We start from the raw sequence: 27,218 nt of genomic DNA on the forward strand, positions 1-27,218 counted from the left end.
AATTTAAAAAATATGTATTTTAATTCGTTAAATTTAATTGTTATTTCAAACATTATTTCATGACGATAATTGATTTGTTTGTACTATTTAATATATTTTACTTTTATATTAATTAAAAAATGTGTTTAAAACTATAAATAAATTTCATAAATTTTAATTAAAAAAATTAAATTTATGTAATCTTTTAAAAAATTTAAAGATTAAATTAATCTAAAATTTTAAAATAGATCTAGTTCTAATTTTTATTAATATTTAAGAATGAAAAACCTAGTTAACTCTTTAAATTAAAACAAACTCAATCACTTTTTTGTGTTTAATTCGAATTTTTACAAGGTGAAAAACCGATATATACCGATTCATTCTTCCTTATTATATATATATATATATATATATATATATATATATATATATATTAGGATTGAAATTGAATCTTAATTTTTGTGTTGCAATTTTGGTCTGATTTGTTAAATATATATTCGAATTTTATTATATGGATTGAGAAACAAATAAAATTATAATTAAAAGAAAATAGTATTTTCTATGTCAATTATGACCACAATTATTACAGAAAATCACTTTTATCATAAAATATTTTATTCTCTAAGTTGATTTTCAATTATGGATTTTGAAATGACATCGAAATTGGTTTTTATATCGACCATATTTATTACGGTTTCAGAATCAATATAGTATTTTTTATAATCAATATAAAAAGTTTTCACTGAACTAACGTAGAATAAAGTAATAAATTTTATTTGAAAGAGTAATTTGAAGGAGTAAAAAAAATAAAAAATAAAGAACAAAGTTATTTGAATTAAAAAGGTAAGTAGATTGAAATAAAAGAAATTGTAATAGATATTATTAATATTATCAATTTATAAAGTAAAAGTATAGAAATAATTCATATAAGCTATCAATTTTTAAAAGTATAAATTAAAATTAAAAATGTGGAAAAGTAAAAGGTTATTATCAAATTTTTAATATATAGGAAAGTTAAATTTTAAAATAACAATATACAGAATTAATCTTTTAAGTTAATTATTTTTATTTATTTATTATTTTAATATTTTTTTTAAATTATTTATAAAATAAAAAATAATAATAAGAAGTATTAAACACACATAATTAATTATACCATCTCTATGATTGATTACATGTCGTTTCCTGGATTTCTTGGCAAAACAAGAAGGAAAGATTATGGGTTGATTTTTAGTCTTGGTGTCAATTTTTTTAATTAAGAAATTGCAATCACTGAAGAAGAAATAGACTAAAGGAGTGTCACTTTTCATGCAGTTTGGTTGCAATGTTAATTCAAAATATATTTTAATTGAACATAAAAATAAAATTTATGTATGCTTTGTTTCGTTTAAATATTAAAAAAATAGCAAAACTAAATCAATTAGTAATGGTTTAGGTCATTTTCAATTTTATCATATAAATTTTTTTATTAAAATATGTATTATATTTATTTATTAAGATATAAATACTGTATAACTTATAAGAATTATTTTTTATAAATATGTATAAAATTCAAAATATAAATATTAAAATAATTATCGTGTTTTTGTTTACTTTTAATAATATTTCCTTCTGTTTTATTATTTTATTGTCCAAAACTATAATAATATAATATTTATGTTATTAGGACAGATTTTTAACTCATTTATATATTAAAATATAGTTATTCTTTCATCATATATATTTATTTACACATATCAAATTAAAAATATCATATTTGTCTCCAAATTCTCGGTTATATCCACGTACTCATCAATAATATTATTATTTAACATGCAATTACTTTGGTAAAAACGTCAAATTATGTTTTTTTTGGCATGAATTAAAATATTTTTCTAATAAAAACTGCAAATTATCTCATATAATATTTTTGACAAATATTGTAAATTTTCTCAAACAATCTTTTTAACAAAAATTACAAACATTTTAATTTTTTTTTAATTGTGAGCCTTCTAATGTTACGTAATTACCCGAGTCTTCATATACTAAGAGACTATTAAATTATGATAATCACTCTCAAATCAAATTATTCAATTTTATTATAATTGTCTTCTACTCCCTTATTCATATTACTCGTGAGATTTGATAAAAACGCATTTGAAAACCAACACATATATATCACATATAAATATAATAATAAATAGTATAATAATATTTAAATAATTAAGTATGATTCCATTCATTTAAATTAGTTTCAAATTTCTATACAAATAAATTGGAACAACATTATTCTGAAAAGAAAAAAAAATGTTTAAATTGAGGTAAAAAAATTCTATTTTATAGGGTTGTCAATTTTTTTCTATCAATTTAAATTTAGCTTTGAACACACTTAATCAAACACACTTGTGAAGAGAGATAAAGACAAAGAAAACCCAAGATGAAAAATTTGTGTATAATAGAGTACTCCATTACTATATGAATGTATGAAATTGGCCATGGTAGATCAGAAATACAAATAGAGGTTGTAGACGGCAGTGGCAAAAAGCTAATAATCTTTTGAGTTTCATTATTGACCCAAATAATAAAGGCTATAAGGTGTAGTGGTTGGAAGCATATATGTAAAACAATGATAATGTGTGTATTTTTTATTGAGATAGGGTAGTGCCTAGTGGGGCAATGTGATTAGTGTGATGGGAAATATTTGATACTTTGAAGCCAAGTGCTGTATCTTTACTTGGCTTGCACATCAAGCCAATATCATTTCATTTCTTAATCACAACTTCTTTTCGTTTCTTTAAACAAACTTTTTACTATCTATTACAATTATTTACTGAGAATTATAAACTTCTGTGACCCTCCTTCATTTAATACATGTTTCTTCTTTATTTTATAAGTTTTACGAGATTTTAATTAATTATTAAAAACAAGTGTGTAAAAAATACTTGAAAGAGTATAATTCTGTCACTCCTGTCTAATGTATTGCATTGATACTGATTAAGTAATTAGTATAAAGAGAATAGGTGAAAATCCACAAGGCAAGATAAAAATGGTGGATGTCAAATGATAGAAGATCACAACAAACTTTCATCAATCATTATCAATCCGAAGGCTTCAAAAGACCACATTTATGACAATGTTAACAATCACAAAAAATATTACCATTCTTTAATTATATATATATATATATATATATATATATATATATATATATATATATATATAAAAGTTGAAGTAATTAATCTAATTAATTATTTTTCACTTTTTAATTTCTAAACCGTAAGTCTTTAGCTATCTAAGGATTTTTCAACTTAAATATATGTTTGGAAATGCAATCTAGTAACGAGTAATATATTTATGAAGTTTAGTTTAGAAAAATCTTAATTATTAGGTTTAATGAGTCGATTGATACTCACTTTCGTTCAGAAATTTCAGTTTGGTACCCACTAGGTCCATTTAAAAAAAAAAAACTATTAACACTGTTAACGGCATGTCATGTATCAATCTCTGTTTTTTTTTTCTTTTGAATTTTTTTTGTCATGTGTCAGATCCTTGGTGTAACATGTGGCATTGTCAATGTCACATTGCAAGGTATTGCCACGTGTGTCCCTTCCAAGTGTCATTGTCTTGATATCAATTTAATCCTCAAATATGTTTATTTGTTACAATATAGTTCTGTTTATTTGTTTCAATTTAGTCCCCACTATATTTGTTTCAATTTAGTCTAAATATTTTTTTCAAAATAGATAAATATTGTATCTCTCTTAATACAAAATTTATTATTTATATAAATGTTATATTGGTATTTGTTATTAAAAAATGACTTACAAAGTTAAGTATTGATATTTATATTAAAGCTTAGTGGTAAAAGTCATGAATAACAAAACATGAATTAACAATTAAGAAAAAATGTAATATGTTATGACCTCATTTATGACTTTTACTATTAAATTTTAATATAAATATGAGTAATTAATTTTGTAAGTCATTTTTAATAACAAATATCAATATAACATTTATATAAATAATAAATTTGGTCTTAAGTGAGAGATAAGAATGGCAATGGGGCGGGGCGGAGACGGGTTTCACTATCTCATACACATCCCCGTAAAAAAAATTCATCCCCATCCCCATACCCAAACCCAACGAGTATCATAGTTTTATCCCATCCCCATCCCCACCGGGTAACGGGTATAATCTCGTACCAATACCCGTTTCCTTACTACTTCAATATAAATTTTAATTATTTTTTATAAAATAATAAAAAATTACGGTAAAGGAAACATAATATTATCAAATATTCAATATTAGGAGGATGGTTGTTTATTCAATATCAAATACTTTGAAATAAATTATAATTTTTTACATTTTAGATTGGAATACCAAATAAAATTTCATGAGAACTAAAACATTTATTAAATTTGCAAACTGCAAACATTAATGAAACCTAGTTGATAAAATTTAAATATATTTTTAAAAAAATTTAAAGGAAAAAAAATATTCAAATTAAAATATATTTTAAATATCTATTTACTTCAATTTTTTAAATTTTAATGAATCTCTTTTTTTATACACTAATAAAAATGATAATACATCACTTAATCAAAATAACACAAATAACAAATAATAAACATAATAAAAAAAATTTAACATGGATATTGTATCTTTTGAATTCCAATATATGTTGGATGGTGATAAAAAAATATTCATGGCAATTACATTAAATTTTGATATTGTAGTAAATAAAAGTTATTTATACAATTATAGTGAAAAACTACAATATGATTGATATAATGAGTTAGAAAATAAAAAATAATTAGATAAAATATATTAAAATAGTATTCTACATGATGAAAATAAACAATAAAAATATTAAAAAATTAACAAATGCATGTCTTAGAAACAATTTGAGAAACTATTGAAAGAAATCGCACAAAGGAAAATGAATGTATAATTAAGGATATGATTAGAGATGGCAAATAAACCCGTCCCCGTGGGTATTATCCGAACCCGTCCCCGTTTTGACGGGGAATCCCCGCATTGACTGGGTATGGGTATGGGTATGGGAAATCCCCGATTTTTTCAATTGGGTATGGGGATGGGGATGGGGATATACATATCCCCGCCATAATACCCGTCCCCGCCATATCTCCATCCTCGTTTAAATTATTAAAATATTTACAATTAATTAAGTAACCATATATAAATATATATATATATATATATATATATATATATATATATATATATATATACACATATATATATACATATTTATATTCTATTTTTTATTTTTTTTAATTATTTAATTAAGTAACCATATATATATATATATATATATATTTATATTCTATTTTTTATTTCTTTTAATTATTTAGTTTGTTATGAAACTCATTTGCATCTCCAATATATTTTTTATCTTATCATAACCCTTATGTAATTATGTTAGAATGATGTATATCAATTAAAAAAAAATTATTTCTAACATTTGAATATTTCTATTATTTTTTAATATTTTTATTTATTGCATTTTTCATTCACATGAGAATGTTTAATACTCTCAATTTAAGTGTTTAATAACATAAACATTTTATTTACTAGGTAATATATATAAAAAATCACTTATTATTATTAATTTTTGTTTTATTTGAAGAACTTTTTTGTTTCGCTGAAACAATTTTTGTTATTTCTTAACCATTGAGTATATATGTTGATATTTGAAAAGTTTTCTTAGATCTCTAAGATTTTCATCTTATCATACCCTTAATTATATATTTGTTTTCCTTTGTGCGATTCCTTTCAATAGTCTCCAAATTGTTTATAAGATACACATTTGTTAATTTGTTAATTTTTTAATATTTTTATTTTTTGTTTATTTGCATCATGTAGAATACTATTTCGATATATTTTATCTAATTATTTTTTATTTTCTAACTCATTACAATCATACTTTAATTTTTTCACTGTAATTGTATACATAATTTTTATTTACTACAATATAAAAATTTAATGTAATTGCTATGAATATTTTTTTATCACCATCCAACATATATTGAAGTTCAAAAGATACAAGATCTATGTTAAAATTTTATTATTATGGTTATTGTTTGTTCTTTGCGTCATTTTATTAGTGTATAAAAAAAGATTCATTATAATTTAAAAAATTGAAGTAAATAAACATTTAAAATATATTTTAATTTGAATATTTTTCCTTTTATATTTTTTTAAAATAATTTTAAATTTTATCAACTAGGTTTCATTAATGTTTGCAAATTTAATAAATATTTATGTTCTCATGAAATTTTATTTAGTATTATAATCTAAAATGTAAACAATTATAATTTATTTCAAAGTATTTGATATTGAAGAAACAACCATCCTCCTAATATTAAATATTTGACAATATTATGTTTCCTTTACCGTAATTTTTTTATTATTTTATTAAAATTAATTAAAATTAATATTAAAGTAGTAAGAAAATGGGTATGGGTATGGGTACGAGATTATACCCGTTACTCGGTGGGGATGGGGATGGGACAAAAGTTGAATACCCGTTGGGTTTGGGTTTGGGTATGGGGATGGGGATGAATTTCTTTTACGGGGATGGGTATGGGATAGCGAAACCCATCCCTGTCCCGCCCCGTTGCCATCCCTAGATATGATAAGATGAAAAATACCTTAGACATCTAAGCACACTTTTCAAATATCAACATATATACTCAATGGTTGAGAAATAATTGTTTTAGCAAAACAAAAGAGTTCTTCAAATGAAACAAAAAAAAAAAAAATAAGTAAAGAATTTTTTTTATATTACCTAGTAAATGGAAGATTTATGCTATTAAACACTTAAATTGAGAGTATTAAACATACTCATGTGAAAAGAAAATATACAATAAATAAAAATATTAAAAAATAATAAAAATATTCAAATATGAGACATACAAAATTTTTAATTGACATACATCATTTTAACATAATTACATAAATGTTATGATAAGATGAAAAATATATTAGACATGTGAATGAGTTTCATGACAAACCAAATAATTAGAAGAAAAAAAATTGAAAAAAAAATAAAAAATATATATATAAGGTTACTTAATTAATTGTGAATATTTTAATAATTTAAATGATGACGGAGATATGGCGGGGACGGGTATTATGGCGGAGATATGTACATCCTCATAACCATCCCCATACCCAATTGAAAAAGTCGGGATTCCCCATACCCATACTCATACCCAGTCAATGCGGAGATTCCCCATTAAAATGAGGACGAGTTTGGACAATACCCACGGGGGCGGGTTTATTTGCCAGCTCTAGGGAGAGACAATACTTTTCTATTTTGTAAAAAAGTATTGGGACAAAATTGAAACAAATAGAGTGGGGACTAAATTGAAACAAATAAACATATGTGGGGACTAAATTGAAATAAATAGACATATGTGAAAACTAAATGAAATCAAGACAATGACACTTGGCAGAAATATTGACATGTGGCAGTACCTTGCCACGTGTCACACGAAGGATCTGACACATGGCAAAAAAAATTGAAAATAAAAAAATTGAAAACAAATTAAAAAAAATTAAATGAAAAAAACTAGAGGCTGGCATGTAGCATGTCATTAACAACGTTAATAATTATTATTATTTTTTCTGAAAGGGACCTAATTGAAACAATTTTTCAAAAATTTTGACGAAATTAAAAAAAAATTAAAAGCGGGTATCAAACTGAAACTTCCAAATGAAAATGGGTATTATTCAATTAATTAAGCCTAATTTTTATGCCATTGATTAAAGTATCAAATATTATTAAAATGCTAGCTAGATCACTACCAAATGTTAGATTATTGATGGAATTTTACAAATAAAAAACAATATGACGGTAACAAAGAATTCGACAAATTTTAGAATGTTAATTATCAACATAAATATCTATTAAGGTAATGGATATATTTGTAATATATTTCGGTATTGTCGCAACCGAAATCGCGACGGAAAGGCGAACCGAAAAGAAAAACGAGTTTTTTAAAAAAGGATTAGGAGTCGCCACCATAGTTATTCTGGAAAACTATCGAAAACCATAAAGATAAGACAAGTCTGCGAAAAACCATATTTTGGATTCGGGAGTCGGTTACGCGTAGGGAAGGTGTTAGCACCCTACCGCGCCCGCCCGAGGGCAGTATCTTTAATTAAAAATGCAAAGTTGATGAGGTTTTCAAAATATTAATTTTCCCCAAAAATAATAAGACAAAAATATTAAAAAGAAACAAAAAAATATTTTTTAATTTTTTGGGCCCGACAAGGATTGACCTTGGTCCTACGTATTCTCATTAAAAATGAGAAATCAGGGTTACGTAGTTCTTTAAAAAAATGATTTGGAAAACCATTTGAAAAGAACAAAAAGATTTAAATTTTTTGGAGGTGAACCTGACAAGGACTGGCCTTGCTCCTACGTATCTCACGGTGGAGAATCAAGGATCACGTAGTTCTTAAAAAGATATCTTGTTTAAAAACATTGATGTTTTTGTATTTTGAAATTTTATATATTTTTTGGTGTTTTTGAATTATTTAAAAACATATGTCATAAGATGCGAGCGATCAGACAAACACTAAAAGGGAAAAAAAACTATTTTTAGTATTTTTGAAAATGAGTGTCACACGGTGCGAGCGACCGGACAGACACAATAAAGTGAAAGAGAATATTTTTCATTTTTTAGATTTTTTCTATTTTTTTTTGTAATTTTTAATAATTTTTAAATATATTTGTTTTTTTTTAAATAAAATAAATAAAAATAAAAATAAATAAATAGATTTATAAAAGGATGAAAATATTTAAGATGGATAAAAGTGGAAAACAAAAATACAGGGTGTATGAGTAATAGACAAAGGCACGGGGTGCAAGACTATCATATGTGGGAGGTGCACGAAGTAGACATGTGGGGTGTATAAAATGAGAAAGAGGTGTAAGAAATAAAATGACGTGGGGTGTATGCAGTAAATAAAGAGGAGCGCTGTGTAAACCCAAATAGATCCAAAACATAAAACAAGGAGGTGTGCGAAGATTGAAAGCAGGGGTGTATGGAATAAAGAGGGGTCTGCAAGCCCAAACCCAACTTCTTTTTTTTTCAAAACAGAAACCCTAAAGGGATCATCTTTTTCTCTCGCTCAGAAAAGCCTCATGAAGTTATCACAGTCGTCATTCCAGCTGTCGTCTCCGACACCGTTCGACCAGATGCCATTGTCGGCGACCCTAGCCACCGCCGGCGACAACCCAGCCTCCATCATCTTCTTCTGCTAGACCTTCTATCTTCTTCCGCTAGCCTCCATCCTCGATTCACCCCGCCGTCACCGTCGAGGGAATCGCCGACGCCGCTGCGTCGGACATGGGGTGCGTCTTCTCCTCTATTTTGCAAGCGTTGAGGCAGAAGCTGCTGTCGTGAGCACGTCGAGGTTATTGCCACAACTGTGATTCGGTGCCGCCACCCCTAGTGTGCTATTCGAACTCCGACTCCTCGCCATCAATCTTTTCTTCTTTCCTCTCTGCTTTCGGGCTATGAATCACATGACATGGTAAGGAAGAAGGTGGAATGCAAAAATGGCGGTGGTTCTGTGTAGGTACAGTGGCGTGACAGAGGTAAGGATTGCTTGGGTTTGTCTAATGAATTTGCGTATTGGATGGAGAAGAGGTGGTAGGCGAACTGGTTTGGCTATTTTTGTTTGTACAGGTGAAGGGAATAAAGTTCTGCTTTGTTTTTATTTTCGTGTAGGTGGCGGAATGAGGGAATAGGAAGATGATCGAAGATGACAATGAAGATTGATGGGCGGGATACTGGATTGAAATTATGAATGATTTTGCTTTTATGCAACAGGATGATGGAAAGAAAAGAAAATGAGTGAGGGCCGGAAAGGAGATAAAATTCGTGTTATGTGGCAGGAAAGGAGATAATGATTATGGCAGTGAATGGTTGAGGATGAGGTTATTTTTCAGCACTCATTCGGGCAGTAGTAACACCCAAACAATAGCAGAATCGAAACAAGAACATATCGTAACAATGGCAGATAAAATAATAATAATAATAATAAATTGTACTCTATTCTTAACTGTATACAGTAATATCAAAACGTTAACAGAAGCTCCAATTCACACATCCATGAATATCAACGACAATATCAAGTCACGGTAACATAAGTTAAGGAGGAGTTAAGAACACTTACCGCGAAACTTGGGATAAGACTGAGAGCAGATGTCGCTTCCTGCTCCTTCAGCCATCATGAACATGTTACAGGCCCTTCCCAATACAAAACCATGATAGCATAGCATGCATGGGTCTGACCTTACGTTACCTCTTTCTTTCCCTTTTACCTTTTCTTTTTTTTACTCTTTTTTTTGTTTTTTTTTGGTTTTGTTGTTTTGTTGTTTTTTCTTTTTTATTAAACTAGAATGAGAGACGTAAAACAAAAATGGAGCTGTAATAATAGAAAGGAAAATAAAATAAGCCCAAATAAATAAATAAATAAAACAAAATTAAATTAAAAATAATAATAATAATAATAATAATAATAAAATAAACATAGATATTTATTTTTTTTCTCAAACTAAAACATATTTTTTTCTTTTTTTTTATTAATTCTTTATTTATTTATTCTTCTCAATTGAACTTTAATTAATTAATTTTTTTTGTTTATTATTTTTATCATTGTTACCCGGACGAAATTGGATGTTGACAGCTGCCCCTCTTTACTTAGATTTTACTTTATAGTATGAAATTTTAACTTTCATAGGTTATCAAAGTAAAAGATGAGTAAAGATAAAAACACTAATTTCGTTTGGGTTTTAAAGGAAAAGAGGAAAAAAACAAATCAAGCATATACAATGACCAATTCAAAGATAAGGGTAATGATCCAAAGAAGAAAACAGACTCGACCATTCTGAAGGAGAGGATGCTGTTATGACAAAGAAATCAATGACCATTCCATTGGATAGGGCCTTGACGTGAAGAAGGAAAATCAATGACCATTCCATCAGAGAGGGCCTTGATGTAAACATAAGAAAATCAATTACCATTCCATCGGAGAGGGCCTTGATGTAAAGAAAGAAAATCAATGACCATTCCATCGGAGAGGGCCTTGATGTGAACATAAGAAAATCAATGACCATTCCATCGGAGAGGGCCTTGATGTAAAGAAAGAAAATCAATGACCATTCCATCGGAGATGGCCTTGATGTAAACATAAGAAAACTAAGGGGAGAATGTCTATATATGAAAGGAGAACCCGAAGTTTGATTTTGATGTGTCAGTAAACACTGCTTGAATGCTTAGCCAGCAAGATTCAATCTTTAGGCAAATGATGTAATGCAGTGAGGATGCATAAATGCATGGATGCATGGATAAAATGTATAGGCGGCTTTATTTTTTGCCTTTTACTTATTAATTTTTTTTCCACGACACCTTCCAAAAATGAGTCTGCTCTTAGTGAATGTACCCGTGATGCCTCGTTGGTATCCACATACTTTTATTCCCTTCTTTCTGTTTATTATTCTCTTTATGAACTCAGCGTGATATTCATTGCTTTAAATTTATGGAGAGAACTAAATGGTGTTTATTGAATGAAAAACAAAGCAGAATACAACAAAATTTGGAGACAATGTCAATATCCCCTAGTAGCACTTCCTATCAAGGAATCATCATGTAAAAAAAAAAATTTGACCGCATCAGAATTGACCGGTAACGGTAACTCCTCTCCATCCATCCTTGTGAGAATTAGTGCCCCACCAGAAAATGCTTTCTTCACCACATACGGGCCTTCATAATTTGGAGTCCACTTGCCCCTATGATCCTTTTGTATAGGTAAGATCTTTTTCAAGACTAGCTCGCCTTCATGGAACTCTCTAGGGCGCACCCTCTTGTCGAACGCCTTTTTCATCCTTCTTTGGTATAACTGTCCATGACACACTGCTGCTAGCCTTTTTTCCTTGGGTCAAATCGGGCCTGAACCCATTCTGCATCTTCCAATTGGGTTTCCATTAACACTCGTAGGGATAGGATTTCTACTTCGAAGGGTAGTACTGCCTCCATTCCGTACACCAAAGAAAAAGGTGTTGCCCCAGTTGATGTACGTACCGAGGTGCGATACCCATGCAAAGCAAAGGGAAGCATCTCATGCCAGTCTTTATACGTGACCACCATTTTCTGTATAATTTTCTTGATATTCTTATTAGCAGCCTCGACTGCCCCATTCATCTTTGGATGATAAGGAGAAGAATTATGATGTTGAATTTTAAATCCTTCAAACAATTCGGCCATCATTTGATTGTTCATATTGGTGGCATTATCAGTGATTATCTTGCTAGGCAACCCGTACCTACAAATTAACTCTCTTTTTATGAATTTAGTCACAACTTTCCTAGTCACACTAGTGTAGGAAGCAGCTTCCACCCATTTAGTGAAATAATCAATTGCAACTAGAATGAAGCGATGTCTGATGGGGCAGACATTAAGTTTAAAGTAGTGGGTGTCGTATTGATATTATCTGCATACTTCTGACATTTCTCGCACTTTCTCACGTGTGTGCAACAATCATTCTCCATAGTCAACCAAAAGTAACCAGCCCTCAAGATCTTTCTAGCCATCGAGTGTCCATTCATGTGTGTGCCGAAAGTTCCTTCATGAACTTCCTCTAATATTGACTCGGCCTCTTTTGCATTCACGCATCGAAGGAGAACCATATCATGATTTCTCTTCTACAACACATCCCCACTCAGGATAAAATTTGCAGCCAACCTTCTCAGTGTCCTTTTATCATTCTCAGATGCTTCTTCAGGGTATTCTCTAGTTTTTATACAGAGTTTAATATCAAAATACCACGGCTTACCGTATAACTCTTCTTCGATGAAATGGAAATATGCTGGCTCATCGTGTCTCTTCATTTGGATCATCGGCATTGCCCTATCCTGATTAATCTTGAACATCGATGATAAGGTAGCTAAGGCATCTGCCAATTGGTTATCCTCTCACGGAATGTGGTGGAATTCAATGAAATCAAAATACTCCACCAATTCCATGATATAAGTTCTATAGGGAATCAACTTCTGATCCCTGGTCTCCCATTCTCCCCTTAGTTGATGGATAACTAACGCTGAATCTCCATACACATTCAAAAATTTTGCCTTTGACTCAATTGCAGCTTGGATGCCCATAGCGCATGCTTCATATTCAGTGATGTTGTTCGTGCAATTAAAACACAACCTTGTTGTCATCGGAATGTATTGGTTTTCTGGAGATATTAGTACTGCCCCTATATCATGTCCCTTGACGTTAGAAGCCCCGTCGAATAATAACGTCCATTTATTTATGTTCTCATCTTCTTGGTCATCTTCGAACAAGGCCATGATGTCCTCATCAAGAAATTCGGGTTGCATCGACTAGTAATCGTTAACGGGTTGTTGGGCCAGATATTCAGCCAAAACACTACCCTTGATGGACTTCTGGGTGACACACACAATGTCGTATTCTGACAATAGCATTTGCCACCGGGCTATCCTTCCATAAAAAATATACTTGATAGGGTCAGTCTTGGATATCAACCAGGTAGAATGACTCAACATGTATTGTCTTAGACGATGGGTAGCCCTTGCCAATGCACAACAAGTTCGCTCTAAAAACAAGTATCGATGTTCACATTCCGTGAACTTCTTGCTCAGGTAGTATATGGCATGCTCTCTTTTTCCAGTTTCGTCATGTTGACCCAACACACAACCCATTGACTCATCGAGTACCGTCAAATACATAATGAGTGGCTTCCCCAGTTCGGGTGGGCGTAACATAGGAGGATCTTGTAGATATTGTTTAATTTTATCAAAAGCAGCCTGACAGTCTTCATTCCACTCAACAACCTGGTTTTTACGCAATAGCTTGAATATTGGTTCACACGTGGCAGTCAATTGGGAGATGAACCTAGCAATGTAGTTCAGTCTGCCCAAGAAACCCCGCACCTCCTTTTCTGTACTTGGAGCAGGCATTTCGATTATCGCACGCATCTTGTCGGGATCGACCTCTATCCCCTTTTGACTGACAACAAAACCCAACAACTTTCTCGATTTCACATCGAATGTGCATTTAGCCGGGTTTAGTTTAAGTTTAAATTTCCTCAATCTCTCAAACAATTTCCTTAGGTTGAGGATGTATTCTTCTTCTGACTCATACTTGGCGATCATGTCATCTACATAAACTTTGATTTTTTTGTGCATCATATCATGAAAAAGCGCCACCATGGCCCTTTGATAGGTTGCCCCAGCATTCTTAAGCCCGAAAGACATCACCTTATAGCAAAATGTTCCCCACAATGTGAGGATTTCCATATCTTTCGGTGCCATCTTAATCTGATTATATCCTGAGAAGCCATCCATAAACAAAAATAGTGAGAACTTGGCTGTATTATCCACTAATGTATCAATGTGCGGTAATGTGAAGTTGTCTTTTGGACTCGCACGGTTCAAATCTCGATAGTTAACGCACATCCGAACCTTCCCATCTTTCTTGGGCACTGGTACAACATTTGCCACCCATTGAGGGTATTTTGCCACAGCTAAAAATCCAGCATCAAATTGCTTTTGCACTTCTTCTTTAATCTTTAATGACATTTCTGGTTTCATCCTTCTTAGCTTTTGTTTGACTGGAGGACATTCCGGTTTGAGTGGAAGCTTATGTTGTACTATATCAGTATCTAAACCAGGCATATCATTGTACGACCAAGCAAACATATCCTTAAACTCCTTTAGCAACGCACACAATTCTTCTTTCACTTCTTTCTTCATACTCGTGCCAATTTTCACTTCTTTCTTTTCATCCCCCTCGCTCAGGTCAAGCACTTCAACATCTTCCTGATGGGGTTTTATTTCCCTAGATTCTTGTTCCACTAATCTCATTAGTTCGGGGGAGGGTTCCGAATCACCTTCATAATCATCTTCCATGTTATTGACAGGGTGCTCGAAATTAGGGATATCGACATTGTTATTTTCAAAACATTCATTATCATATCTGCATTATTTGAGTTTATAAAAAAAGATAAATAAACAAACAACAGTGAAAAATGCAAACAAAGATAACAAAGGTAGCAAACACAAATTGATTATCACGCTGAGCATAAAGGAAAAGGTGTCATCCCGTTAAGTTATGAATCCTAAAGCTCCGGGTAAAGCAATAGGATGAATTAAAAATATTACATTTTAACCAAATTAAACATCACGGGTAGATCCAAAGTCTCCCAAATGTTGAGTAGTGCATTTGGAGCACAAGGCTGCACAAAAATCGAGCTTTCAAGTTCATCTTCATCTCTGACAGCTGCTATTTGACTAGTGTTGATCCATCCCGCGCTGCGGAAGCTATCTTTGATGTCGCAGATGCGAATCTTTCCTAACCCCAGTTCTTTTCCTTGGATTCGAGCCACACCGCGCTCTCTTCTTTCTTTCGCCAGTCTCCTCTTATCCTCTCTAGTAGGCTTGTATCCAAGGCCGTATTTATTCTTTTTCTCGGTGACTTCTAAAGGATACATCAATGCTTGCTCGTACTTGCCTAGCCCCTTTCCGTACTCATACCCCTCTTTCAACATGACCTTGGCCGTCATAAGGGAAGTACGCGACAAGTGTGGGTTCATTGGAAAGGGCTCCACATAGGTATTACCCACAATTTCCAAAGATTGGAAGGCTGTCTCGAGGGCTTCCTCTGCTGCTTCAATATAGCGAGTATAACAAGGCCCACTTACTAAAATATCTTCCTCCCCTGAAACAATCACTAATTTGTCACCCATGACATATTTTAACTTTTGGTGCAAGGTTGAAGGTACCACGCCCGCTGAGTGAATCCAAGGACAACCCAACAAGCAGTTGTATGCTGGAAGGATGTCCATCACTTGGAAAGTTATTTGAAAGACACATGGCCCTATTTGGATTGGCAATTTTACCTCTCCCATTACTTCTCTTTTACTCTCATCGAAAGCTCTCACTGTCATTGCGCTTGGTTTCATGTGAATACCTTCACACGGTAACTTTCCCAATGTTGTTTTCGGCATTACATTCAGGGAAGATCCATTGTCGATCAATACACGTGCTATGACATGATCCAAGCATTTTATAGAGACATGGAGGGCCTTGTTGTGCCCCCTCCCTTCAGTAGGTATCTCCTCATCGGTAAACGTGAGGTAATTGTTAGCAGTGATATTGTTAACAATTCTGTTAAAACTGTCCAGAGAAATATTTTGCTCCACATGCACTCCATTGAGTATCTTCATTAACAACTTTTTATGAGAGATTGAATGCATGAGTAGTTCTAAAAGTGAGATTCGAGCAGGCAGGCGATTCAACTGTTCGACCACTTTATACTCGCTTTGTTGTATGAACTTCAAGAACTCGCAAGCCTCCTCATCAGATACTTCTTTCCCATCATCTTTTCTTAAATCCTCGTCGGTTTGGATGGTCTTCCCTTTCAAGATTTCCTTAGCCTTTTTTGTATTCACTGATTCACTATTGCCAACTCCATCCTTCACCAAGTTTGGAGGCGTAAAGATTCGACCACTCCTAGTAATTCCACCGATGCTTGGTATATTTTTCATCACTGACTCACCACTGTTAGGTTGACCACCTACCCGTTGTTCCTCACCCAACACGTATGCACCATATTTCCATGGGATAGCTTTCTCACTTTTATAGGGAAATGGGGAGGGTGTTTGGATAATAATAGATTGTCTTTCTTGAATTGTCGGGGTAGAGGTGGATCTAGTGAAATGAATCACCAATGGCTCTGGCAAAGTCACACCGGGTTCCGCACCATCTTGTGCAAATACTTCATCCTCCATATGCCCATGACATACTTGCACAAAGTTTCTGTCTATAAGATTTTGTAGAACATCCTCGAACTCGGTGCATTCATCGATAGAATGTTTAGCACTCGGATGGAATCCACACTTTTCACTCAGGTTATATTCCCCTTTTAACAAACCCAATTTCAATAGTGTCTCAAACATAAACCGCTTGAAGCTTCGAATTTCACTCACATCCCTCACCAGGCGGTGTTTCTTAACCTCAATGGCATTTGTCGAAGGGTTCCCAGGACTAGAAAGGGGATTAGCCTCAACACTAGGCTTGTCTTCGTGGAACTTTATCCATCCTGAGTTGATTAAAGCTTCCATCTTGTGTTTAAGGGACACACAATTCTCAGTAGAGTGACCAACTCCCCCTCCGTGATAATCACATTTGGCATTTGGATCATAATTCTTGGGGAACGGAGGTTGCACAGGCTTCATCGGACAAATGGCCACCAAACGCTTTTGGAGGAGATGAGGCAACAATTTCGTATATGACATAGGAATAAGAGTGAAATGAACGAAGTTCCTCTCTTGATTCCTCCTTAGATTAGCGTTTTGTCCCGCGTTTCTGTTGAAATTCGAGTTAGGTTCGATTTTTCAAGCATTATTTGGAGCATGTTGTGGTTGATAAAGATTTGATGGTTGATAAAACCCTTGCTGCTGAGATCGTGTTTGATGAACAGACACTGCATTGGCCACATAAGGAGGTTGGTTCAAGTGTGGTCGATAATTATGTGTAGGAGCCCGACTTTTCCACACAAGCATCACTGAGGCCGCTTGTACTTCCACTTCTTTCTTCTTTCCGGGAATAAAATTAGGTTTCTTAGGAGTTGCAGCCGCGAATGGGCAATATGCAATCTTTCCACTTTTTAACCCGATTTCTATTCTTTCCCCTATGATAATGATATCAGCAAAATTGGAAGACACATTCCCCAACACATGCTCATAAAATGGTGATTGCAGCGTGTTTACAAACGTCGCCACCATCTCCTTATCAAGTAGAGGTGGCTCAACCTGAGCAGCCAACTCTCTCCACTGTTGTGCATATTCCTTGAAGGACTCAGTATCCTTCTTGGCCATGTTTTGCAATTGCAATCTATCTGGCGCGCTATCTGTGTTGTATTTATACTGTTTCACAAAGGCGTCGGCCAAATCCATCTAGGAATGAATTCGAGATGGCTCCAAGTGTGTATACCAATTCAATGCTACCCCAGCCAGACTATCTTGGAAACAATGTATTAGCAATTTTTCATCATAGGCATAAGTAGCCATCTTTCTACCGTACATTGTCAGATGGCTTTTAGGGCATGTGGTGCCGTGATACTTTTCAAATTCTGGGACCTTAAACTTGTGTGGTATCATCACACCAGGAACCAGGCTTAATCTCGCCACATCACCGAACCCATAACTTCCCTCAATGGCACGAATCCTTTCCTCAAGAATTTCAAGTTTACTTTTAGCCCCATCAACAACAGTGGACATTGCTTGGACTGTAGCGTGTGGTACAACTTTAGTTGCAGCATCTGCATCGATGAATGTTTTTGGAGGCTGGGGCGCCACAGTCATCCTCGGTCCTGTGAATGTGACTGTCTCATTCATCTTCGCTCTTGTCACGGGTGTCGAAGCTAACATCGGCCATTGAGTACCGTTCGATAGTGTGTTGTTAGCTGCAGGAAAAGAAAAAGAAGTTTGTTTTGCATCTGAATATTCTCCAATTGGAGGAGTGTATCCCGGAGGCAGACCATATATTGGAAACGGAACTGACGCGCCCAGAGGCATACCATAAGAATGAGCATTCTCCTCAACCCTAGCGGATGAGGCCTCTCCTGAAGCCTTTAGTGACTTCAAAGCCTCCAGGATTTGGCCCACTTGATCCTTCAGCTCGTTAATGTCAGCCTTCACAGCTTCATGGGCCTCTTCCCAATCTTTCATGCTTCTGTGGTTAACTCGTGTGCGATAAAGGTGTCGTGGAAATTTTGCTGTCATATTTGATTTTGCTCTATTATTTCGTTAAATGAAATGAATTATGAAAAATGAAAAGAAAATGAATGCAAAACAGTTATTCTAGTCAGAAATTTTAAAGCTGTGAGAACCTTAAGGTAAATATATCATATAAATTAACATGAAACTGATACAACCCAACCATTAACAAGTCTCCTACATTCATTAAACGAGAAAAGAAAGAAAACCTATTCCCTAACCCTGACTATCATGCTCTTCATCTCCCTCATCAACTTCTTGCAATGATTAAAGAAGGATTCAATCTCCCTTGGCGGATTGAAGATCGGTAGTGCAGTCTCTGATTCAGCTAATAATCGTGGGATTTCTTCAATTGCCCCATTCGCCAAGGCAGCCAGCTGTGAGAAACATCTCTTCCAATGTTCTATAGTCATTACCTGCTCATCTGTGTACTCATTCATCCGACTAATCACCTCTCGATGTTCCTTTTCCAATTCAGCTCTATGCCAACGCTCCTCGTCCATCTTCACCTCATAGGTCGACACCACCTCTCTCATTTGTCATTCAACCTCACTGATTCTCATTTGAGTATTGTGCAACCGTCTCAGTGCTTCAATTTTCTCTCTCCTGAATTCTTCACACAACTGATCCCCTTTGGCGCTTAGATGTTCCTGCTGCATCTCTCTCGGTCCCTTGATTTTAATGCGGTGCTTGCTGCGGCCAAATCCTGTTTCACTCTGAAAGCATGATCTCGTTCTTCTCTTTGTTGCCTAAGAATCGCTTCATACGCCTTTGTCATTTCCTCATTATCACGCCTTAGATCCACATACTCATGTCGGAGACTTTGAAGCTCGTTAATTAATTTGGCATTTTATAATTTCATCTTCTCGATCTCTTCTTTTAGCCCTTTCACCTTCTCAGACTCAGCAGGTTCCAATCGCTCCGGAGCAGGAGAGTCCGATTTGAAAGGTAACTTGATCATATTAACCCTTTCCAGAATCCATCGTCGGTAAGATATTTTCCCATCCATTACCCATGGCCTTGGGTCTTTTTCTGCACGCAGAACCTCACCCTAGGCACTCCTAACTCGTCGAATTAGATCTTGAGAAATTCCTTCTTCATAATAAGTCCATATGGCGACCAGCGATTCTGGAGTTGGAGAGCTCTTAATTGGACACCCAAACTGCCGTTGAGCTAGAACAGGGTTATAATTCACACAACTTCTGGTGCCTATCAGAAGGACGTTAGGGAAATCCCCATAAGAAATGACATGCGACTTGGGCAGCCCAGGGACACACCATCTAATCTTTCCCCATTCAAACCTGCACAGAATTGGGCCCATTCTTTCGCCCCTCGAATTTCAACGTCGCAATGTGGCAATTCCCCAATCTGACATTCAGCATTTACTGTACCCAACCGGACTCGGGATATAAACCATACATACAATATAGGTACACAACATAACATCTTCTTCCTCTTGAGTGCGTAGCACAAATTCAAACCCCCGTACACATCAGCTAGAATCGCAGTGACTGGGCTTTCTGAATGAATCTTGTAAGCGACAAACACATCGATGACCGCTTGATCAACAAAATTCTCCATGTTGGGGAAGAGCACAACTCCATATAGTGTGAGAGCCAACACATCCATGAACGTCTCCCCTATCTCTTTCTCAGCCAAACGACGCAAGTGCCCTTCTAAATACCCTTGGGGGATCCCCCTCGAGTTGCCCTTGGAGGCCATTTTACTCTCTAGCTCAGCAGGGTGTACCTTCAAGATTCCTGTCAACGTAGAGATAGATGCTCGTTGCTCGGGATATCTGTAAGGGACTCTATCTTCCACTGATAAACCTAGAATTTGCTCGAACTCTTCTACTACTGGTGCCAACTGAAAATCTTGGAAGGTGAAACATCTTAGCGGCGGATCATAATATTGGGCCAAAGCGGTGACTGCCGACGCTTGGACTTCCACATTCAACAACCTCAATAAGTTCCCATACCGCTTCTTGAAAGCATTCTTCTGTATAGTCTTCATTTGTTGCACTATTTCCCTTAGACCATTCAGATTGCTATCTATAACCTTGATAGGTAACTTCTTCTTCAAGGCATCCGACCCTAAATTCCCTCCGACTTGAAATCCCATGTTAATTTCTTTTGTTTCTTTTTTTTCACAAACTCAATCACAGCCTTAAAATTTCTGACCTAGAATCACAAGAAATGTTATGGCATGGCATGACAAAATACATGTTATGCATGAATAAATAATCAAAAAACATGTATGATGATGCCACGAAAGAATGTACGGACGCATGACTTCATTGCTAATTCAAATAAAGTGAGAAAAAATAAGATGAGAATTAAGGTAATGCACATGTCTCCCCTTGTGCCTTATCAGAGGTTCGACGCCTAATGGTCCTAAGGTAAAATACACGCGCTTGCCAGGATGGTTCCCTAGTACTTAAGGATCAAGGTCATTAGAGCTATGGTCCATTTCTTGGCATTTCCCACAACAGTTGGTAGACAACAAGATGTGGGAGTACCAACGAACTAAACAAACTCTAGCTGGGGTTCTCACAATGACCACTTGGGAAGTTCATCCACTGTGGCACTGCTACACAATCCCCTCTAACTCTAAGTTACACAGACCCGGGTATAGTTACACAGACCCGGGTATAGGGCCCCGCTCATGATATGCACAAAGTGTGTGTGTGTGGAGGGCGAATGATGCATACCATAACCCCCACCTGCAAAACAACCAGAAAACTTCCCAAGCAGATATATAGCAAAATATGCAAAACAATCTACACACAATCACTTCAAGAGACAAATATATACACATGCAAATAAAGACAATAATAAACAAAGAAAAAGAAAGAGGAAATAAAACATAAGGAAAAACCACATGAAGTTCGCATATCTAATTAAATGGCTTGACTTTCTAGCTTCCCCAGTGGAGTCGCCAGCTGTCGCAACCGGAATCACGATGGGAAGGCGAATCGAAAAGAAAAACGAGTTTTTTTAAAAAAAGGATTGGGAGTCGCCACCATATTCTGGAAAACTATGGAAAACCATAAAGATAAGACAAGTCTGCGAAAAATCATATTTTGGATTCGGGATTCGGTTACGCGTAGGGAAGGTGTTAGCACCCTACCGCGCCAGCTCGAGGGCGGTACCTTTAATTAAAAATGCAAAGTTGATGTGGTTTTCAAAATATTAATTTTCCCCAAAAATAATAAGACAAAAATATTAAAAAGAAACAAAAAATATATATTTTTTAATTTTTTGGGCCCGACAAGGATTGACCTTGGTCCTACGTATTCTCATTAAAAATGAGAAATCAAGGTTACGTAGTTCTTTAAAAAAACAATTTGAAAAACCATTTGAAAAGAACAAAAAGATTTAAATTTTTTGGAGGTCAACCTGACAAGGACTGGCCTTGCTCCTACGTATCTCACGGTGGAGAATCAAGGATCACGTAGTTCTTAAAAAGATATCTTGTTTAAAAACGTTAGATATTTTTGTATTTTGAAATTTTATATATTTTTTGGTGTTTTTGAATTATTTGAAAACAGATGTCATATGATGCAAGACTATCATATGTGGGAGGTGCACGAAGTAGACAGGTGGGGTGTATAAAATGAGAAAGAGGTGTAAGAAATAAAATGACGTGGGGTGTATGCAGTAAATAAAGAGGTGCGCTGTGTAAACCCAAATAGATCCAAAACATAAAACTAGGAGGTGTGCGAAGATTGAAAGCAGGGGTGTATGGAATAAAGAGGGGTCTGCGATCCAACTTCTTTTTTTTTTCAAAACAGAAACCCTAAAGGGATCATCTTTTTCTCTCACTCAAAAAAGCCTCATGAAGTTATCACAATCGTCATTCCAGCTGCCGTCTCTGTCACCGCTCGACCAGATGCCATTGTCGGCGACCCTAGCCACCGCCGGCGACAACCCAGCCTCCATCATCTTCTTCTGCTAGACCTTCCATCTTCTTCCGCTAGCCTCCATCCTCGATTCACCCCACCACCTCAAGCCGTCACCGTCGAGGGAATCGCCGACGCCGTTGGGTCGGACAGGGGGTGCGTCTTCTCCTCTATTTTGCAAGCGTTGAGGCAGAAGCTGCTGTCGTGAGCACGTCGAGGTTATTGCCACAGCTGTGATTCGGTGCCGCCACCCCTAGTGTGCTATTCGAACTCCGACTCGTCGCCAGTAATCTTTTCTTCTTTCCTCTCTACTTTCGGGCTATGAATCACATGACATGGTAAGGAAGAAGGTGGAATGCGAAAATGGCGATGGTTCTGTGTAGGTACAGTGGCGTGACAAAGGTAAGGATTGCTTGGGTTTGTCTAATGAATTTGCGTATTGGATGGAGAAGAGGTGGTAGGCGAACTGGTTTGGCTATTTTTGTTTGTACAGGTGAAGGGAATAAAGTTCTGCTTTGTTTTTATTTTCGTGTAGGTGGCGGAATGAGGGAATAGGAAGATGATCGAAGATGACAATGAAGATTGATGGGCGGGATACTGGATTGAAATTATGAATGATTTTGCTTTTATGCAACAGGATGATGGAAAGAAAAGAAAATGAGTGAGGGCCGGAAAGGAGATAAAATTCGTGTTATGTGGCAGGAAAGGAGATAATGATTATGGCAGTGAATGGTTGAGGATGAGGTTATTTTTCAGCACTCATTCGGGCAGTAGTAACACCCAAACAATAGCAGAATCGAAACAAGAACATATCGTAACAATGGCAGATAAAATAATAATAATAATAATAAATTGTACTCTATTCTTAACTGTATACAGGTGCGATGGGAATAAACAAAATAAATAACATATGTAACTATGCTCATTTCAAACCATCTTTCATCCATACATTCATGAACATCAATATCAAAACGTTAACAGAAGCTCCAATTCACACATCCATGAATATCAACGACAATATCAAGTCACGGTAACATAAGCTAAGGAGGAGTTAAGAACACTTACCGTGAAAATGAAACTTAATGCCTTAACAGTTTTGCTTCCGTTTTCAATTTTGACTCTTTTTCCCCCTCTGATTTCTAGTGCCTTCCCCCTCTGTATTAATCCAAAAAAAAAAACAGACCCCTCCTCTCATGAATCTTCCCTTTTTTATTATGTAACTCTCTACACCTCCCAATCTCGAAACTTGGGATAAGACTGAGAGCAGATGTTGCTTCCTGCTCCTTCAGCCATCATGAACATGTTACAGGCCCTTCCCAATACAAAACCATGATAGCATAGCATGCATGGGTCTGACCTTACGTTACCTCTTTCTTTCCCTTTTACCTTTTCTTTTTTTTTTACTCTTTTTTTTTGTTTTTGTTTTGTTTTGTTGTTTTGTTGTTTTTTCTTTTTTATTAAACTAGAATGAGAGACGTAAAACAAAAATGGAGCTGTAATAATAGAAAGGAAAATAAAATAAACCCAAATAAATAAATAAATAAATAAAACAAAATTAAATTAAAAATAATAATAATAATAATAATAATAATAAAATAAACATAGATATTTATTTTTTTTCTCGAACTAAAACATGTTTTTTCTTTTTTTTTTATTAATTCTTTATTTATTTATTCTTCTCAATTGAACTTTAATTAATTAATTTTTTTGTTTATTATTTTTATCATTGTTACCCGGACGAAATTGGGTGTTGACAGGTATATTATAATTTTTATTATTAACAAATTTTGTTGTTGATAATCAATTTGTCGATAAAATTTGTGAATAATTTATAATGTTTATTATTGATGTATACTTTTGTCGATAAATTCAATTAGTAAAATGAGCATTAAAGTTTTCGCTTTGGATTTTGACAATGTCATAGTAAAATCTGTTAATAAATTTGTATGTAGTGGATTTTTGTTATATATTCATCCATAAATCCATTGATAATTGAATTTTTTGAATATTTGTCCGTAATTGAATTTTTTAAAAATGTGTTGGTAATTCATCTTTTTTGTAAAAATCTTTGATAAATTCATCAACAATTTTATTTTTAAAAATGTTTGTTATAAATTAATTAGAAGTGGGTGAGAAAAAAAGAGAATAAGAAGAAGAAGTGATTAAGAAAGAGGAAAAGGAGACGAAGGAAGAGGATGGGCAACGATGACGATGACAATCGTGAAGGTGATGACGACATTGTGGAGGCGACATTGTAACAAAGGAGGGGCGACAACCAATGACGAAAGGAAGAGGAGGAAGACGAGGAGGAGGGGGCGAGGAGGATGAAAAAAAGAAGGAAAAAATAGGAGAAAAAGGAACAAGAAAACCAAACCACGATATTTGTCGATGGAATTTATCAATAGATAATTGCTGATGGATTTTGGTCGTTGGTAATTATCGACAGATAGTTACTGCTACATTTTTTGTCATCGATAATTATTAAAAAAAATTCCTATTCGTTAGTAAAATTTATTGACAAGAATTTTACCGACATATTTTTACCTTTGAAAAGTCATCAATAGTTTTGATTTCCAACGAATTTTGATAATTATTGATGGATTTTGGTGATTACCAACGATTCTCGTTCGAGTGTTTTTTTGGTGGATGTTAAATAAGATCTAATATATGTCTCCCTCTATTACTTCTGATGTAGTTTTTGTATCCAAATTTAAGAAAACATACTAGAATAAAATATAAAAATAACAACTCAAATTGGTGACAATTTTAGATCTTTGTCTAAAAAGATGTTGTGGTGGCATTTTTAAAAACAAAATATGTTTTTAAATGACAACTGGTCCAAGACATTCTTCAAAACTCCAAATAGTGATTTTTTTTTGTGCGATTCATTTTCTACCTCTCATGTGCTAAATTATGTTTCGCTCATCGTCTTCAACTAGTGTTACGACTTCGTCTCTGTCTAGAATTGTCGCTTCGTCTCCAACATTATGCTCAAGTCTAAACCACCATTGTTGGTGTATTTACAATTGGTACCCATTTTTCGTATTGTAGCACACCTCTAACACTATCGTCGTTGATACCACTATCACAACCCTTTTAGTCCAACTATATTATTATTCTTATCCGTCTCACTACTATTGTTCTGCATGTTTCTATTTTTTTTGCAACCCCTATTGTTCTCGCTACCTTAGTATTGTTGCGCTTTGTTTCTACTAGGTTAGTTATTATTTTCAATTCCATTTTTTTTTTACGATTTATAATTAATATTTGTTCATAGTTAGTTATTTATAATTTAAAGTTAATTTATATTATGTTTATTATATTGAATAATGAATAATTACAAATATTGTTAGTTGAACGTGTTAGTAAAGTGTAAGGGTGTTTGCCCTCCGACAAATATGGTGAGACTTTGGAAAGTTAGTATTTTAAGTGTTATGCTATCAAAACTTTGTTTTATGTGTTCATTAACAGATCTTTAGTTTTTATTTATTGAGATTTAATACATTAATTTATGTAATACTTTTCTGAACTTGAAAATGTTTGTCATTTTTAAACTTTATATAACAACTATTAGAGGTTGTAACGACAACAATCATATTGAATTTAGAATTGTTCAGTTGAATAGTTTGGGAAGAGTAATCACTTTTTATTAGTTAATTAGTATATAACTTATAATCTACATTTTGTAAATGTTACTTAATTTTGGTTCATTGCATTTTATGTTGATCTTCGAATACACATTTGATTATGGAGCTTTTGTGTCACCACTTTCCTTTCGTGCCACTTATTGAAAATTTTTAAAATATTACGAATGATGATTACAATGTATGTACTATTGAACTATACTAAAAGTGAATCTTTTTTAATGAGATATAGTTACACCATCAATTAAAAAAAAGAGAGATTGACATGCATAAAAGAAAACATGATTTCAATGACATATGTGCAAAATGTAAATATGGATTAGAATTCAACACGTATAAAGTGATGCATACGAGAGAAAGGTGGGAGAATTTTTACAATTCACATATGTAATGTTGATAGTATATACGAAGAAGTAAGAATGAGGTGTCCTTTATGAATTGTTTGAATGAGAGAACATTGCATGCTTATGAATTTAGAGAACATCTTTTGTGTCATGAATTTATGAGAAGTTATACAGCATGGACATGTCATGCGAATCATTACACTTGTCAATTGTGTGACAAATGGAGGAGTTTTTTGATTTGACAATGGAAGACCTTATTCAAGATGTTGGAGCAAAATATTTTACTGAAACAATGTATAAAATGATTCATTCATGACCTAATGATTATATTTTATATAAATTTTGTAGAGTTAAAAAGATATCCCAAGTATGTCATATTATAAGGTCAACAAGAGAATAAGGATGAGGTCACAAATGACGCTCCTTCTCTGAAGGTGATTTGGTATCTTCCAATAATTTCACGGGTTAAGTGTATGTTTGTGAATCCAAATGATACTAAAAATCTTAAATATCATGCAAATGATAGAAAAT

General features: G+C 33.9%; 2 protein-coding genes across 2 annotated transcripts; both read right to left on the reverse strand.

The window, feature by feature from the left end:
* Positions 1–12,970: 12,970 nt before the first annotated feature.
* Positions 12,971–13,378, reverse strand: LOC146887662 (uncharacterized). The gene has a single exon (XM_085670329.1). It carries the CDS (start codon positions 13,376–13,378, stop codon positions 12,971–12,973), a length of 408 nt encoding a protein of 135 aa, XP_085526455.1.
* Positions 13,379–15,177: 1,799 nt separating this feature from the next.
* LOC146887663 (uncharacterized) lies at positions 15,178–17,316 on the reverse strand. The gene has a single exon (XM_085670330.1). It carries the CDS (start codon positions 17,314–17,316, stop codon positions 15,178–15,180), a length of 2,139 nt encoding a protein of 712 aa, XP_085526456.1.
* Between the last annotated feature and the right edge of the window lie 9,902 nt (positions 17,317–27,218).

This window comes from Vigna unguiculata, chromosome 3, assembly GCF_037176805.1.
Source record: "Vigna unguiculata cultivar grain cowpea cultivar isolate G323 ecotype 2 chromosome 3, ASM3717680v1, whole genome shotgun sequence".
Taxonomy (NCBI): Eukaryota; Viridiplantae; Streptophyta; class Magnoliopsida; order Fabales; family Fabaceae; genus Vigna; species Vigna unguiculata.

What these genes read in the sequence shown, in the direction of transcription:
- LOC146887662 (XM_085670329.1), bottom strand. Translation starts at nt 13,378, where the DNA reads ATGCAACCCGAATTTCTTGATGAGGACATCATGGCCTTGTTCGAAGAT.
- LOC146887663 (XM_085670330.1), bottom strand. Translation starts at nt 17,316, where the DNA reads ATGTCATATACGAAATTGTTGCCTCATCTCCTCCAAAAGCGTTTGGTG.